Source organism: Chlorocebus sabaeus, chromosome 23 (assembly GCF_047675955.1).
Source record: "Chlorocebus sabaeus isolate Y175 chromosome 23, mChlSab1.0.hap1, whole genome shotgun sequence".
Classification (NCBI taxonomy): domain Eukaryota; kingdom Metazoa; phylum Chordata; class Mammalia; order Primates; family Cercopithecidae; genus Chlorocebus; species Chlorocebus sabaeus.
The window spans coordinates 10,237,497-10,251,394 of record NC_132926.1 but is presented as its reverse complement, the minus strand read 5'-3'; the positions used below and the strand labels follow the sequence as shown (position 1 = coordinate 10,251,394).

Genomic DNA, 13,898 nt, shown 5'->3' with positions numbered 1-13,898 from the left:
ATGCCTGTAATCCCAGCTACTCAGGAGGCTGAGGCAGGAGAATCGTTTGAACCTGGGAAGCGGAGGTTGAGGTGAGTTAAGGTTGTGCCATTGCACTCCAGCCTGGGTGATAAGAGTGAAACCCTGTCTCAAAAAAAAGAAAAAAAAAAAAAAAAGGAGGCAGGGTGCGGTGGCTCATACCTGTAATCCCAGCACTTTGGGAGGCCAAGACACGGGGATCACAAGGTCAGGAGATCGAGACCATCCTGGCCAACATGACGAAACCCTGTTTCTACTAAAAATACACAAAATTAAGGCCGGGCGCGGTGGCTCACGCCTGTAATCCCAGCACTTTGGGAGGCCGAGACGGGCGGATCACGAGGTCAGGAGATCGAGACCATCCTGGCTAACACAGTGAAACCCCGTCTCTACTAAAAAATACAAAAAACTAGCCGGGTGAGGTGGCGGGCGCCTGTAGTCCCAGCTACTCGGGAGGCTGAGGCAGGAGAATGGCGTGAACCCGGGAGGCGGAGCTTGCAGTGAGCTGAGATTGCGCCACTGCACTCCAGCCTGGGTGACAGAGCAAGACTCTGTCTCAAAAACAAAAAAAAAAAAAGAAAGAAAGAAAGAAAGAAAACTTCCTCTGTTTGGCATTATTATACTGTAGTTATTCTAGGCTCTTTTAGTACTTTTCCATGTGTTTTTCAATTTTTCTTGTTTCTAATAAATGATTTAGGCTATAAATGCTCTGAAAACCACTTGGGCTGTGTAGCATTTTCCTGTGTAGCACATTCTCTCATTCGTTTCTCAACAGCCTGTGGATCTCTTTTAGAACTGATTGTATTTTAGTGACACACGGATAATCACATTACCAAGAGGTTTCGGACAACAGATATCTATCTACAGAATAGCTGGAAAAATTAAGAAGCAGCAATTTTAATTTTTGACTGTTTCCTCTGACGTGTTTACCTTTACTGCTGCCAGATCTCAGACACCCTATCCAACATTCTACTTCTGAGGCAGGATTCTGTATTCTATTTCTGGTTGCCAGAGCCTTCAGTTTACAGAGTCCTAAGATGAAACTGAAGAAAGGATCGTTTCTGTGGTACCTCTATCTGGACAAAATATACTGTTTATTATCCGTGAGAAACGTGAAGGCTTTGGCGGAATATTTTCACATTCTGGATGTGCACGGCAAGAACACCTTGAATGGTCAGTACTTTCAGACATGTCTCCTCTGGGTCCTTACCTGGGTTTTAGCTAATATGCAGGAAAACTTGCAGAGCCAGAAACTATTTTGTTAGTACTTTTTTTTTTTTTTTTTTGAGATGGAGTCTTGCTCTGTTACCCAGGCTGGAGTGCAGTGGCGCAATCTCAGCTCACTGCAATCTCCGATTCCAGGGTTCAAGCGATTCTCCTGCCTCAGCCTCCTGAGTAGCTGGGATTACAGGTGTCTGCCACCACGCCCGGCTAATTTTTTGTATTTTTAGTAGAGACGGGGGTTTCACCATGTTGGCCAGGCTGGTCTCGAACTCCTGACATCAGGTGATCCTCCCGCCTCAGCCTCCCAAAGTACTGGGATTACAGGTGTGAGCTACTGCACCTGGACTGTTAGTAAATATTTTATCTTCTAGTTGAAGCAAGAGAGAAGTTGCCAACTCAGAATTGACACTGGGGACAGTTCAGCTGGGAGGAGAAAATTGCAGACTCTGGTGGAATCCTGGCTCCACACCCATTATTCCTTGGTGATGTGGATAATATAACATCACCCTCTCTAAGTCTCATTTTCCTCATCTAGAGGTGAGGCTTCTCCTAATGGAGTCCATCTCATCGTTGGAAAATAAAGACGATAATGAGATAATGTGTGGCACAGTGTCTGACGCATCATAAGGACCTAATAAGTGTTTGTTATTATTCTAATTATTATTCCTGGGAGCTGAGCCCCGCTCAGGCACTAACTCTGGAGACCCCTCAGCAAGACTCTTCTTATCTGTCATAGGGGACGTTTGAATCTGATGAGCTGCAGGGTCCCTTCTACTCACTGGTACTTGTGAATGACCAAAAAAAAAAAAAAAAAAACTGCAGATCTCAGCCGTGCTTGTTGAGTTCACAAAATAATAGATGTCCAATTAAAACACTTTAGGTTATTTTCAGGACTGAGTAGAAATAAAGTATCCTATCCATTCACTCGTTCTGACCTCAGAGAGAGAAATGTCATTTGTGAGTAAGGGGCTCCTCAGTCATGATTTTAAGGAGCTCATTCAATTTTTAAAAACAATAAAAAGAGGACACCTTCTTTTTCTCTTTACATAGAGATTTACATACAGTGCGCTGCCAAAGCTTCGCAATAACCCTGCCCCAGATAAGACAGCTGCAGGGGACCCAGCGGTAAATAAAAGGCTGAGATGGAAATGCTGGGCGCTCTGCCTGCAAAGCCCACGCTGAGTCTTGCTGGGATGCTTGAGGAGTCTAAGCTCCCTGGTAACCAGATCACTCCCTGCTGATGCAACACCCAGGAGGTAATGCCATGCTCATGTCTTCTGGTCCCAGAGGGACTGGAGAGTGACCTGGAAGGGTGAAGGCACAGCCTTAATGTTTGCCTTCCTGTGGGAGAATGACTTAAGGCCTTGGAGACTTGGGTGAGCCAGAGTCCGCCAGTTTCAAAACAGTCTCTATTTATTTATTTATTTATTTATTTATTTATTTTATTTATTTGGGACGGAGTCTCGCTCTGTTGCCCAGGCTGGAGTGCACTGGCCCAATCTTGGCTCATTGCAGCCTCCACCTCCCGAGTTCAAGCGATTCTCCCGCCTCAGCTTCCTGAGTAGCTGGGACTACGGCTGTGCACCACCACACCAGCTAATTTCTGTATTTTTAGTAAAGACGGGCAGGGTTTCACTATGTTGGCCAGGCTAGTCTTGAACTCTTGACGTCAAGTGATCCGCCCACCGCAGCCACCCAAAGTGCTGGGATTACAGGCGTGAGCCATCACACCTGGTCTCAAAACACTCTTTGTTAAGTAGCCACTAAGTTACACCTGGAAACATTTCTCAAGGAGCAACTACACAAACATCACTGTGTATACATGTGGTGTGTTGTTTCCAGGTGCTCGTATCCAGGGAGGTGTGGAGAAGGAACATCAAGAGGTGGTCAGAAGCCCCCAGATCATGACATTGTATTGTGACTACTGATTCACTGTGCCTTTAGCTGGCTGCAGTTGGGACTCCACATTACACAGATATGTTTTACGTATTCAGTGGAGACATTGTTTTTTTTGAGACCCAGTCTCGCTCTGTCGCCTAGGCGTGATCTTGCCTTACTGCAAGCTCCATCCCCTGGGTTCACGCCATTCTCCTGCCTCAGCCTCTGAGTAACTGGGACTACAGGCAACTGCCACCATGCCAGGCTAATTTTTTGCATTTTTAGTAGAGACAGGGTTTCACCGTGTTAGCCAGGATGGCCTCGATCTTCTGACCTCGTGATCCACCCGCCTTGGCCTCCCAAAGTGCTGGGATTACAGGCGTGAGCCACCGCGCCCGGCCTTTTTTTTTTTGAGATGGAGTTTCACTCTTGTTGCTCAGGTTGGGGTACAATGGCGCGATCTTGGCTCACTGCAACCTCCGCCTCCTGGGTTCCAGCGATTCTCCTGCCTCAGCCTCCTGAGTAGCTGGGATTACAGGCATGTGCCACCACATCTGGCTAATTTTGTATTTTTAGTAGAGATGGGGTTTCTCCATGTTGGTCAGGCTGGTCTCAAACTGCTGACCTCAGGTGATCCTCCTGCCTCGGCCTCCCAAAGTGTTGGGATTACAGGTGTGAGCCACCGCACCCGGCCAGTGGAGCCATTTCTTATGCAGGAAATAGTTTCTGTAATCAGTGAGTAAGGGGAAACACATGTAGATAAATGTAAAAATCCCTCATTACTGTGATTTGTACATACAACTGTAGACAGCCACACACCACTGTGTAAGTGTATTGCCATGTTTGTTTTTTTCATCTTTTATTCATGATTAATGAGTAGAATGGCAGGCAAAAACTTCTATGTACTCGGTATGCAACAAGATCTTGTAAATGAAAACAACAAAAAAGAAAACAAAAAACTTTCCAGTTTTTAAAGAGTTTTTCAGTATTTTTTCTTCTGAACGTATATGAGTAAATATGCATTAACTAATGCACGAAAGAGCTTCACCGTGGAAAAAATACCACGGTCAGGCAAATCCACACTCGAATCCCAGCTCTGCCACTCACTATGTGAGGCACAACTTTTTTTTTTTTTTTTTGGAAACAAAGTTTCACTTTTATCGCCTAGGCTGGAGTGCAATGGCACAACCTTGGCTCACCACAACTTCTGCCTCCTGGGTTCAAACAATTCTCCTGCCTCAGCCTCCCGAGTAGCTGGGATTACAGGTATGTGCCACCATGCCTGGCTAATTTTGTATTTTTAGTAGAGACGGGTTTTCTCCATGAGGTCAGGCTGATCTCCTCCTGACCTCAGGTAATCCGCCTGCCTCAGCCTTCCAAAGTGCTAGGATTGCAGGCATGAGCCACTGTGCCCAGCGTGAGGCACACCTTTGCTGTTCAATGTGTGGTCCTCAGATTAGCCGCAGCCACATCACCTAGGAGCTGGAGAAATGGGCAGTCTCAAGTTCCATGCCAGATTTATTCAATCAGAATCTGTAGTTTCACAATATCCCCCAAGTGATTGGTATCCCCATTACAGTATGAGAAATGCTAATACACACTAATTGATATTTGAGACTTACTATAAAGGGTATTGTGTCTGGAGTTGGTTCCTTCTGGTGGGTTCAAGTGGTCTCCCTGACTTCAAGAATGAAGCTGCAGATGCTCGCAGTGAATGTTACAGCTCTTAAAGGTGGCACAGACCCAAAGAGTAAGCAGCAGCAAGATTTATTGTGAAGAGCAAAAGAAGAAAGCTCCCATAGCGTGGAAGGGGACCCAAGTGGGTTGCCGCTGCTGGCTGGGGTGGCCAGTTTTTATTCTGTTATTTGTCCCTGCCCACATCCTGCTAATTGGTCCATTTTACAGAGTGTTGATTGCTGCATTTACAATCCTTTAGCTAGACACAGAGTGCTGATTGGTGCATTTTTATAGAGTGCTGATTGGTGTATTTACAATCCTTTAGCTAGACATAGAGTGCTCATTGGTGTTTTTTTACACAATGTTGATTGGTACATCTACAATCCTTTAGCTAGACACAGAGTGCTGATTGGTGTGATTTTACAATCCTCTTGTAAGACAGAAAAGTTCTCCAAGTCCCCCACTCGACTCAGGAAGTCCAGTTGGCTTCACCTCTCAGTATGATGCCACTTTCTCTGTAGTGTTATCAGGATTTAGTGAAATGTGGCATTTAAAGTGCCTAACATGGCTGGGTGCACTGGCTTACACACACACATATATATTATTTTATATATATATTATTTTATATATATATTATTTTATATAAATATAATCTCAGCAGTTTGGGAGGCAGCGGCAGGTGGACTGCTTGAGCCCAGGAGTTCGAGACCAGTCTGGGCAACATAAGGAGACCCCATGTCTACAAAAAATTAAAAAATTACCTGGACATGGTGGCATGCACCTGTGGTCCCAGCTACTTGGGAGGCTGGGGTGGGAGGATCATTTAAGCCTGGGAGGTTGAGGCTGCAGTGAGCTATGAATGTGCCATTGCACTCCAGCCAAAAAATAAATAAAGTGCCTAACACATAAGGTGGTAAATAAGGTTTGTTCCCTTCCCCCTACAGCCAAATGCATTTGCTTTATACAAGCATGAGGCATATCAAGGCGTTTATAGATGGGGAATGACTTTTGTTGTTTTTGAGACAGAGTCTTGCTCTGTTGCTCAGACTGGAGTGCGGTAGCACAATCTCGGCTCACTGCAACCTCTGCCTCCTGGGTTCAAGCAATTCTTCTGCCTCAGCCTTCTGAGTAGCTGGTACTACAGGTGTGTGCCACCACGCCTGGCTAATTTTTGTATTTTTAATGGAGACAGGGTTTCCCCATATTGGCTAGGCTGGTCTCGAACTCCTGACCTCATGATTCACCTGCCTTGGCCTCCCAAAGTGCTGGGATTACAGGCATGAGCCACTGTGCCTGGCCGAGGGGGAATGATTTTTTTATTCCTCATTTTAATTATCTCAAGGGAAAGGCTCAGGAAAAACATCAGCATCTCCAAGAAAGTGTTCTCAGTCCCCAGTGAGAATTAAGCTCTCCCTTTCATACATGAGGAGCACTTTGTGCCCGTTTTATATGTTAGCACCTTGCCTTTTATTAGTGCTGTGTGCACATCTGTCTGCTCCATGCAGTGTGTGAGCTTCGGGCAGGAGCCAAGACCGTCCATGATCTCATTCTCCACAACTCCAGGTCCAGTGCTTTTCCACAAGCTCAAGGGTGATGAAGGTTTGAGGAATTGTAGAAAGTACAGTGGCAAAGCCAGAAACAAAATGTTCTCATCATTCTTCCTAGATCAACAAGCTTCCAACATCACTACCGTTTACGTGACTTCTAGCTGTTTAGCATTTTCGAGCTATATTCAAATAACACATCTCCTCACCTGTCCACCTTAACAGATGTGCTGTTCTATCACTTCCTTCATCATGTGACTGACTTGAAAAAGGCACAGATCAACATTGTGTTTGACATGCTGGACTGGAACGCTGTGGGCGAGATCGGCTTTGAGCAGTTCTACATGCTGGTGTGTATGCTGCTGGCCCACGAGGCAAGTAACCGCACAGCTGCCACCATCCTCTTGCTGATGGGAGCACTGAATTAGGAATACATCAGTTTTCTTCCTTTCACTAAAAAGAGGAAGAAAAGATGGGTGGGGAAAATAAGTTTTGGTTCCCGAATGATTCAGGTTTTTCAACAGCCTCTCCCTGCTGCAGCCCCAGCCTCTTGGCCGCCCTCCTACTCTGCCCTTCCTCATAGAGGACAGATGTGGCCCATCGCGTCCCTTCTTGGCATTCTTTTCCTCACTCGCTCTAGCTGGTGATTTTCAGAGAATCACCAGCTAGCTCAAGCGCCTCACTCCTTCGGAGGTCTTTTCTTACCATATATACATTTCCAGTATGTACTTACCCAGGTCCTTTTTTTTTTTTTTTTTTTTTGAGACTGAGTCTCGATCTAGCCCAGGCCGGAGTGCAGTGGCGCGATCTCGGCTCACTGCAACCTCCACCATCTGGGTTCAATAGATCAAGTAGCTGGGACTACAGGTGCACACCCCCCCACTCCTGGCTAATTTTTTGTATTTTTAGTAGAGATGGGGTTTCACCATATTGGCCAGGCTGGTCTCAAAGTCCTGACCTCAAGTGCTCTGCCCGCCTCGAGCCTCCTGAAGTGCTGGGATTATAGGTGTGAGCCACCGCACCCGGCCTCAGTTCCTGTTTTTTTGAGGGAAGGAGGTCATCATTTTATCACCCATGCCACGATGTTTCACAAGACTTTCACTGAACGTAAGGAAATGCATTATAGTAACCAGAGTTCTGTCTAGCAGAATGGATCATTACAGGTGGCAGAATTCAAGTTCCTTTTGAATGCAGACGCCGAAGTGAGACTTCCTGCATCGATGATAGAACCCTTTCAGCCCTGAGCTTCTGATTTTCTCTTTTGCTTTTAGCTCTCTAGGGAAGGGGCTGGTGAAGATACGTCTTGAGGAAACAAGTTAGAAAGCAGCGTTGACAACACTGTTGCTCATCTCACCTATTTCTCTTGCACTAGAACCATCTGGAAGGACAGTTTATGTACCGTCATTCCCGGCCTGTCTTTGACTTGCTTGACCTGAAAGGGGATCTGAGAATCGGTGCAAAAAACTTTGGAATGTACAGATTTCTCTTCAATATTCACAAACAGGAACTCAAAGATCTCTTCCATGACTTTGACGTTACAGGTGACAATGTAAGTACAGATCCAAAATGTGGCATCTGTGTGGCAGTCCCTTTCCTTCCATAAGCAGAGAAAAATGTCTTACTACATATAGGAGAGATGGGAGAGGAGGAGGGCGGGAAAAACCTACTCAAATAAGCATATTGCATGGCACTAGGATCAGAAAAAAACTTAAGACTTATGGGCCCTTGAAGAGAAAGGGTGGACTAACTGCTATATCATGGCCAGGCTCGGGGGCTCATGCCTATAATCCCAGGACTTTGGGAGGCCGAAGCGGGAAGATCACCTGAGGACAGGAGTTTGAGACTAGCCTGGCCAACATTGTGAAACCCTGTCTCTACTAAAAATACAAAAATACAAAAATTGGCTGGGCGTGGTGGCTTACGCCTATAATCCCAGAATTGGGAGGCTGAGGTGGGTGGATCACCTGAGGCCAGGAGTTTGAGACCAGCCTGATCAATACGGAGAAACCCCATCCCTACTAAAAATACAAAATTAGCTGGGCGTGGTGGCACATGCCTGTAATCCCAGATACTTAGGAGGCTGAGGCAGGAGAATCGCTTGAACCCGGGAGGCAGAGGCTGCGGTGAGCCAAGATCATGCCATTGTACTCCAGCCTGGGCAACAAGAGGGAAACTCTGACTTAAAAACAACAACTACAACAAAAATTAGCCGGGCATGGTGGCAGGCGCCTGTAATCCCAGCTACTCGGGAGGCTGAGGCAGAAGAATCACTTGAATCCGGGAGGTGGCGGTTGCAGTGAGTCGTGATCACACCACTGCACTCTAGCCTAGGGGACACAGGGAGACTCTGTCTCAACAAACAAACCAACAAAAAATGCTACATCATATAATATGGATACAAAATTATACTTTAGAGGAAATTTAATAATATGGTAGTAGTTTGGTGTTGGGGGAAGAGTTTGTAGATTTGAATTAAACAGGAAGAGATGATATGATGAATGAGAGCATGTGAGCATAATCCTAAGGGCTGGGCACTGTTGTGCACACCTGTAGTCACAGCTCCTTGGGAGGCTGAGAAGGGAGGATCGCTTGAGCCCAGGAGTTCCAGGCCAGCCTGGGCAGCATAGTGAGATCCTGTCTCAAAAAAAAATTCCTGAGAGAAAGCTATGGTGAAGAGAGTTAATTCTGCCTATTTAAAGAGGAAATCCACATTGGGGAAACAAGTGGCAGCTAAGGTTGAAAACAGTGATCACACTGTGAACAACCTTAGATGCCAGCCTGAAACCTCTGGACTTGACATGGTAAAGGTCGGTGAAAAAAGTCATCGGGGTTTTTGCCACTGAAAGCTGGCAGGCTGGGGCCAGGTGCGGTGGCTCGCGCCTGTAATCCCAGCACTTTGGGAGGCTGAGGCCGGTGGATTATGAGGTCAGGAGATCGAGACCATCCTGGCTAACACAGTGAAACCCCGTCTCTACTAAAAATACAAAAAAATTAGCTGGGCGTGGTGGCGGGCGCCTGCAGTTCCAGCTTCTCTGGAGGCTGAGTCAGGAGAATGGTGTGAACCTGGGAGGCGGAGCTTGCGGTGAGCAGAGATGGCGCCACTGCACTCCAGCCTGGGCATCAGAGCAAGACTCTGTGTTAAAAAAAAAAAGTAATGGCAAAAGCTGCAATTACTTTTGCCTTTTGTACCAACCTAATAGAAGAAAGTGACCTTTGTGCTGGGCACCATGGCTCATGACTGTAATCCCAACACTTTGGGAGGCAGGGGTGGGCGGATCACTTGAGGCCAGGAGTTCGAGATCAGCCTGGCCAACATGGTGAAACGCTGTCTCTACTAAAAATGTAAGAATTAGCCAGGTGTGGTGGCACATGCTTGTAAACCCAGTTACTCAGGAGGCTGAGATGGGAGAATTGCTTGAACCAGGGAGGCGGAGGTTGCAGTGAACTAAGATCACACCACTGCACTCCAGCTTGGGTGACCAAGTGAGACACCGTCTCAAAAAAAAAAAAGAGGCTGGGTGAAGTGGTTTACGCCTGTAATCCGAGCACTTTGGGAGGCTGAGGCGGGCGGGTCATGAGGTCAGGAGTTTGAGACCAGCCTGACCAACATGGTGAAACCTCGTCTCTACTAAAAATACAAAAATTAGCCAGGTGTGGTGGTGTGCATCTGTAATCCCAGCTACTCAGGAGGCTGAGGCAGGGGAATCACTTGAACCTGGGAGGCGGAGGTTGCAGTGAGCCGAGATAGCACCATTGCACTCCAACCTGGGCGACAGAGAGGGATTCCGTCTCAAAAAAAAAAGTGACCCTTGTTCCTTTCGCATCTACAATAGACTATTCCTGGGTACTCGACTACAATCAGACTATAATTATGTCCCAATTACCGAGTGTCTTTAATTTTCCAAGTTTTAAAAACAAAAATGAATACAATCCTGCTATCATCTGAAACAAAGTATCAAGTTTTTCCTGAAATAATTTTTCTTTTTTCCCCCCCAACCCAAAGCTTCTTAATTATCAGGAATTTAAGCTGTATACAATCATCTACATTGACAAATTACAGAGGAGGCAGAAAACAGAGGAGAAAGAAAAAGAAGACGGAAAAAGTAGAGAGAACGAGAAGTCTCTACTCGAAAAGAAAATGTCACATGAAGTAGATGTAAGCCGAAAGAGTCTCTTGGAAAAAAATGGGATCTGAAAGTACAGAACATGAACATTGATGAAGACTGGTAATATGTCTAAAAATAAATTCAGAGCATCAAAGTGGATATCTTTATAATGATTTTTTTTTTTTTTTTTTTGAGACATAGTCTTGCTGTATCGCCCAGGTTATAGTGCAGTGGCATGATCTGGACTCACTGCAACCTCTGCCTCCTGGGTTCAAGTGATTCTCATGTCTCAGTCTCCCGAGTAGCTGGGATCACCACCATACCCAGCTAATTTTTTGTATTTTTAGTAGAGATGGGGTTTCACCATGTTGCCCAGGCTGGTCTCAAATTCCTGACCTCAAGTTATCTACCCACCTTACCTCCCAAAGTGCTGGGATTACAGGTGTGAGCACTGTGCCCAGCCAAGTTCTGAATTTTAATAACCTCGTGACCTCACACAGAACTCACAATAATGTAATGTGGAATAACCACTTTCATATTGTTGACATGTCTCAATTCTGCTGCTGCTTTTCAGATCAACCCTGATCAATAGCTTCCTCTGTATTCAACTAATTGCTAACACAACATAGTGGAGCCAGGTAGGTGAAAGAAGGTGCAGCTTTCCTGATATTGGTCATTAGTGGTCCAACAGCCTCCTACTTCTTAGGCTAAGGCCACTTAGGTGCCTGAGATTTCAAATTAGCCAATGGTGAAGTGCTCCAACCACACAGTAGTTGACATTTAAGGATATGGAGGCTATGTTCTTCTTAGAATCTTAATTATTCTCAGTTAAGTACTTAAACAAGTGTACCAAATTTACTATGGTAAAATAATAATAATTATTTTTTGAGACCAAGTCTCGCTCTGTCATCCAGGCTGGAGTGCAGTAGCGCAATCTCGGCTCACTGCAACCTCTGCCTTCCGGGTTCAAGCGATTCTCCCTGCCTCAGCCGCCCGAGTAGCTGGGACTACAGGCGCACACCACCATGCTCGGCTAATTTTCGTATTTTTAGTAGAGATGGGGTTTTACCATATTAGCCAGGTTGGTCTCAAACTCCTGACCTCGTGACTCGCCTGCCTCGGCCTTCCAAAGTGCTGGGATTACAGGCGTGAGCCATCGTGCCTGGCCCGGTAAAATAATTATTACATGCCCTTGCATAATTTTAATTTTTTGATGCCTTGAATAATTTAAAAATATTTTTTGGGATGGGACTTATGACTCCTCTCTACCCAACTGTACTGTAATGTTATTGATGACAGCTACCATATAATCATGTGCTTGCTATGGGTTAGGTAGTTCTTTAAATGCATGATTTATTCTTATGGCCCTATGAATTAGGTATTATTATCCTCAATGTGCAGATGAGAAAATTGAGACCTAGAAAGATTAAGGACCTTACATATAGCTCACAAGAGGGAGGACCAGGATTCAAATTCAAGGTCAATTAGATGCCTGTGCTTAGAGCCAGTATCTGAGTAGCTCATTTTAGTTTCAGCAGATTCAAGTTTTAAGCTGGGATTTCATTGGCTTGGAAATCTATTTTGCATAATGTTATTAATCACCACATCTCCTGCTACCATAAATTTCTCAGGAAAGAAGTTAAATACAGCTGAAAAAATAAATACAGCTCATTTACTATAAACCAAGGATTTCTTAAGGATACATTAAATAATATAACTGGCCTTAAGGAATTCCATGAGTTCCAAAGTACTTAACATCAAAAATAGAATTTAATTACGCTTTGTCAATGTGCAACAGACAAGAATACTGCCTATCTAAGATTGTCATTCGTAAGTTAAACTTGTAAATAACAGCAAATAATTACTCTCTCTCTATATTTAATAGACATGGGATTTTATTTCATGCTTTCAAGTGTGACAAATGCATGCAGCAGCCAAAACTTCTCTTCCCCACAATGGTCCAGAAAAACAAGCACAACTCAAGACCCCTGACCTCTGATATAGGGATAATGTGTGTATCTCACGGAATGGTGAAACACAAAAACATGCAAGGCATCGCACTACAGTGCTCTTCCCTTCCTTTGATTTGGTGGAGAGTTTGCAATTATTCTCCAAGGAGAAACTCTCTGGCAAGCAAGTATGGACACTACTACACCTACCCACTGTACTGAAAGATGAGCACTATCTGTTCAGAAAATGGCAGCTAGAGATTAGCCACAGTTCCAAAGTGTCCCTCTAAGCTCATCTTGGTATAAACCGTTTCTGCTTCTTGTGGCAGCCTCAATGGCTTTTGCCACCAGATAGCCTTGGGATCTAGGCATGGTTTTGGGAGAAGAAATTTCAGTGAGGTTTCAGGAAGGCTTCTCTCTCCTATCTTCCAGAGGGGCCCTGAGATATATAAAGGGTAACCATGGCCGGGTGTAGTGGCTCAAGCCTGTAACCCCACCACTTTGGGAGGCCGAGGTAGGTGGATCACTTGAGCTCAGGAGTTCGAGACTAGCCTGGGCAACATGGTGAGGCCCTGTCTCTATTAAAAACAAAACAAAAGGGTAACCATGGATATGTATTTTTTCAGATATGGTCTCTCAAGCAATGAAAATACTATACTCTTTATTGTTTCAGGATGGGGGCAGGGAGAAAAGATGGCCAAAGATAATAGGTACATACAGGTACTGATTTAGGATAATTTAAAACCACATCAAATGACTGAAGTTTCAGGAATGAGCAGTTTTATAAGTTTTCCCCTCCACTCTGGAAACCATTAGGGTGGCTATAAAAGGTATAATTAATCAACTATCAGTGTTTATTTTATTTTATTATTTTTTTTTTGAGATGGAGTTTCGCTCTTGCTGGAGTGCAATGACGCAATCTCAGCTCACTGCAACCTTCACCTCCTAGTTCAAGCGATTCTCCTACTTCAGCCTCCTGAGCAGCTGGGATTACATGTGCCCGCCACCACGCCCAGCTAATGTTTGTATTTTTAGTAGAGACGGGGTTTCACCATGTTGGTCAGGCTAGTCTTGAACTCCTGACCTCAAGTGATCTGCCTGCCTCAGCCTCCCAAAGTGCTGGGATTACAGGTGAGTCACCGTGACCAGCCCAACTATCAGATTTTTAAAATGTTCTTCCTTTTAAGAGCATCTTCCTAAACTGGATGCTTCTAGAATGGTATCAGTAAACTGAGCATCTCTCTGAATTGCTCACACTGAAACTTAGTGTCAAAACGAAAATTCAAATGCACAATTTCAGTGATATTCTTTTGGGACTTAGTAGTATGATTTAAAAAACAAACTACTAATGTACACTTTAGGACTTTTTTTTTTTTTTTTTTTTTGAGAGAGTCTCACTCTGTCGCCCAGGCTGGAGTGCAGTGGTGCCATCTTGGCTCACTGCAAGCTCCACCTCCCAGGTTCAGGCCATTCTCCTGACTCAGCCTCCTGAGTAGCTGGGA

The 13,898-nt window shown here is 45.0% G+C and overlaps 1 protein-coding gene across 1 annotated transcript; it reads left to right on the top strand.

The window, feature by feature from the left end:
• Positions 1-1,055: 1,055 nt before the first annotated feature.
• Positions 1,056-10,857, top strand: EFCAB9 (EF-hand calcium binding domain 9). The gene is given in 5 exon segments (XM_038010400.2): positions 1,056-1,191; positions 6,567-6,715; positions 7,714-7,890; positions 10,345-10,446; positions 10,448-10,857. Coding segments are annotated over 5 exon segments (612 nt in total). The 3' UTR covers positions 10,496-10,857.
• The last annotated feature ends 3,041 nt before the right edge of the window (positions 10,858-13,898 follow it).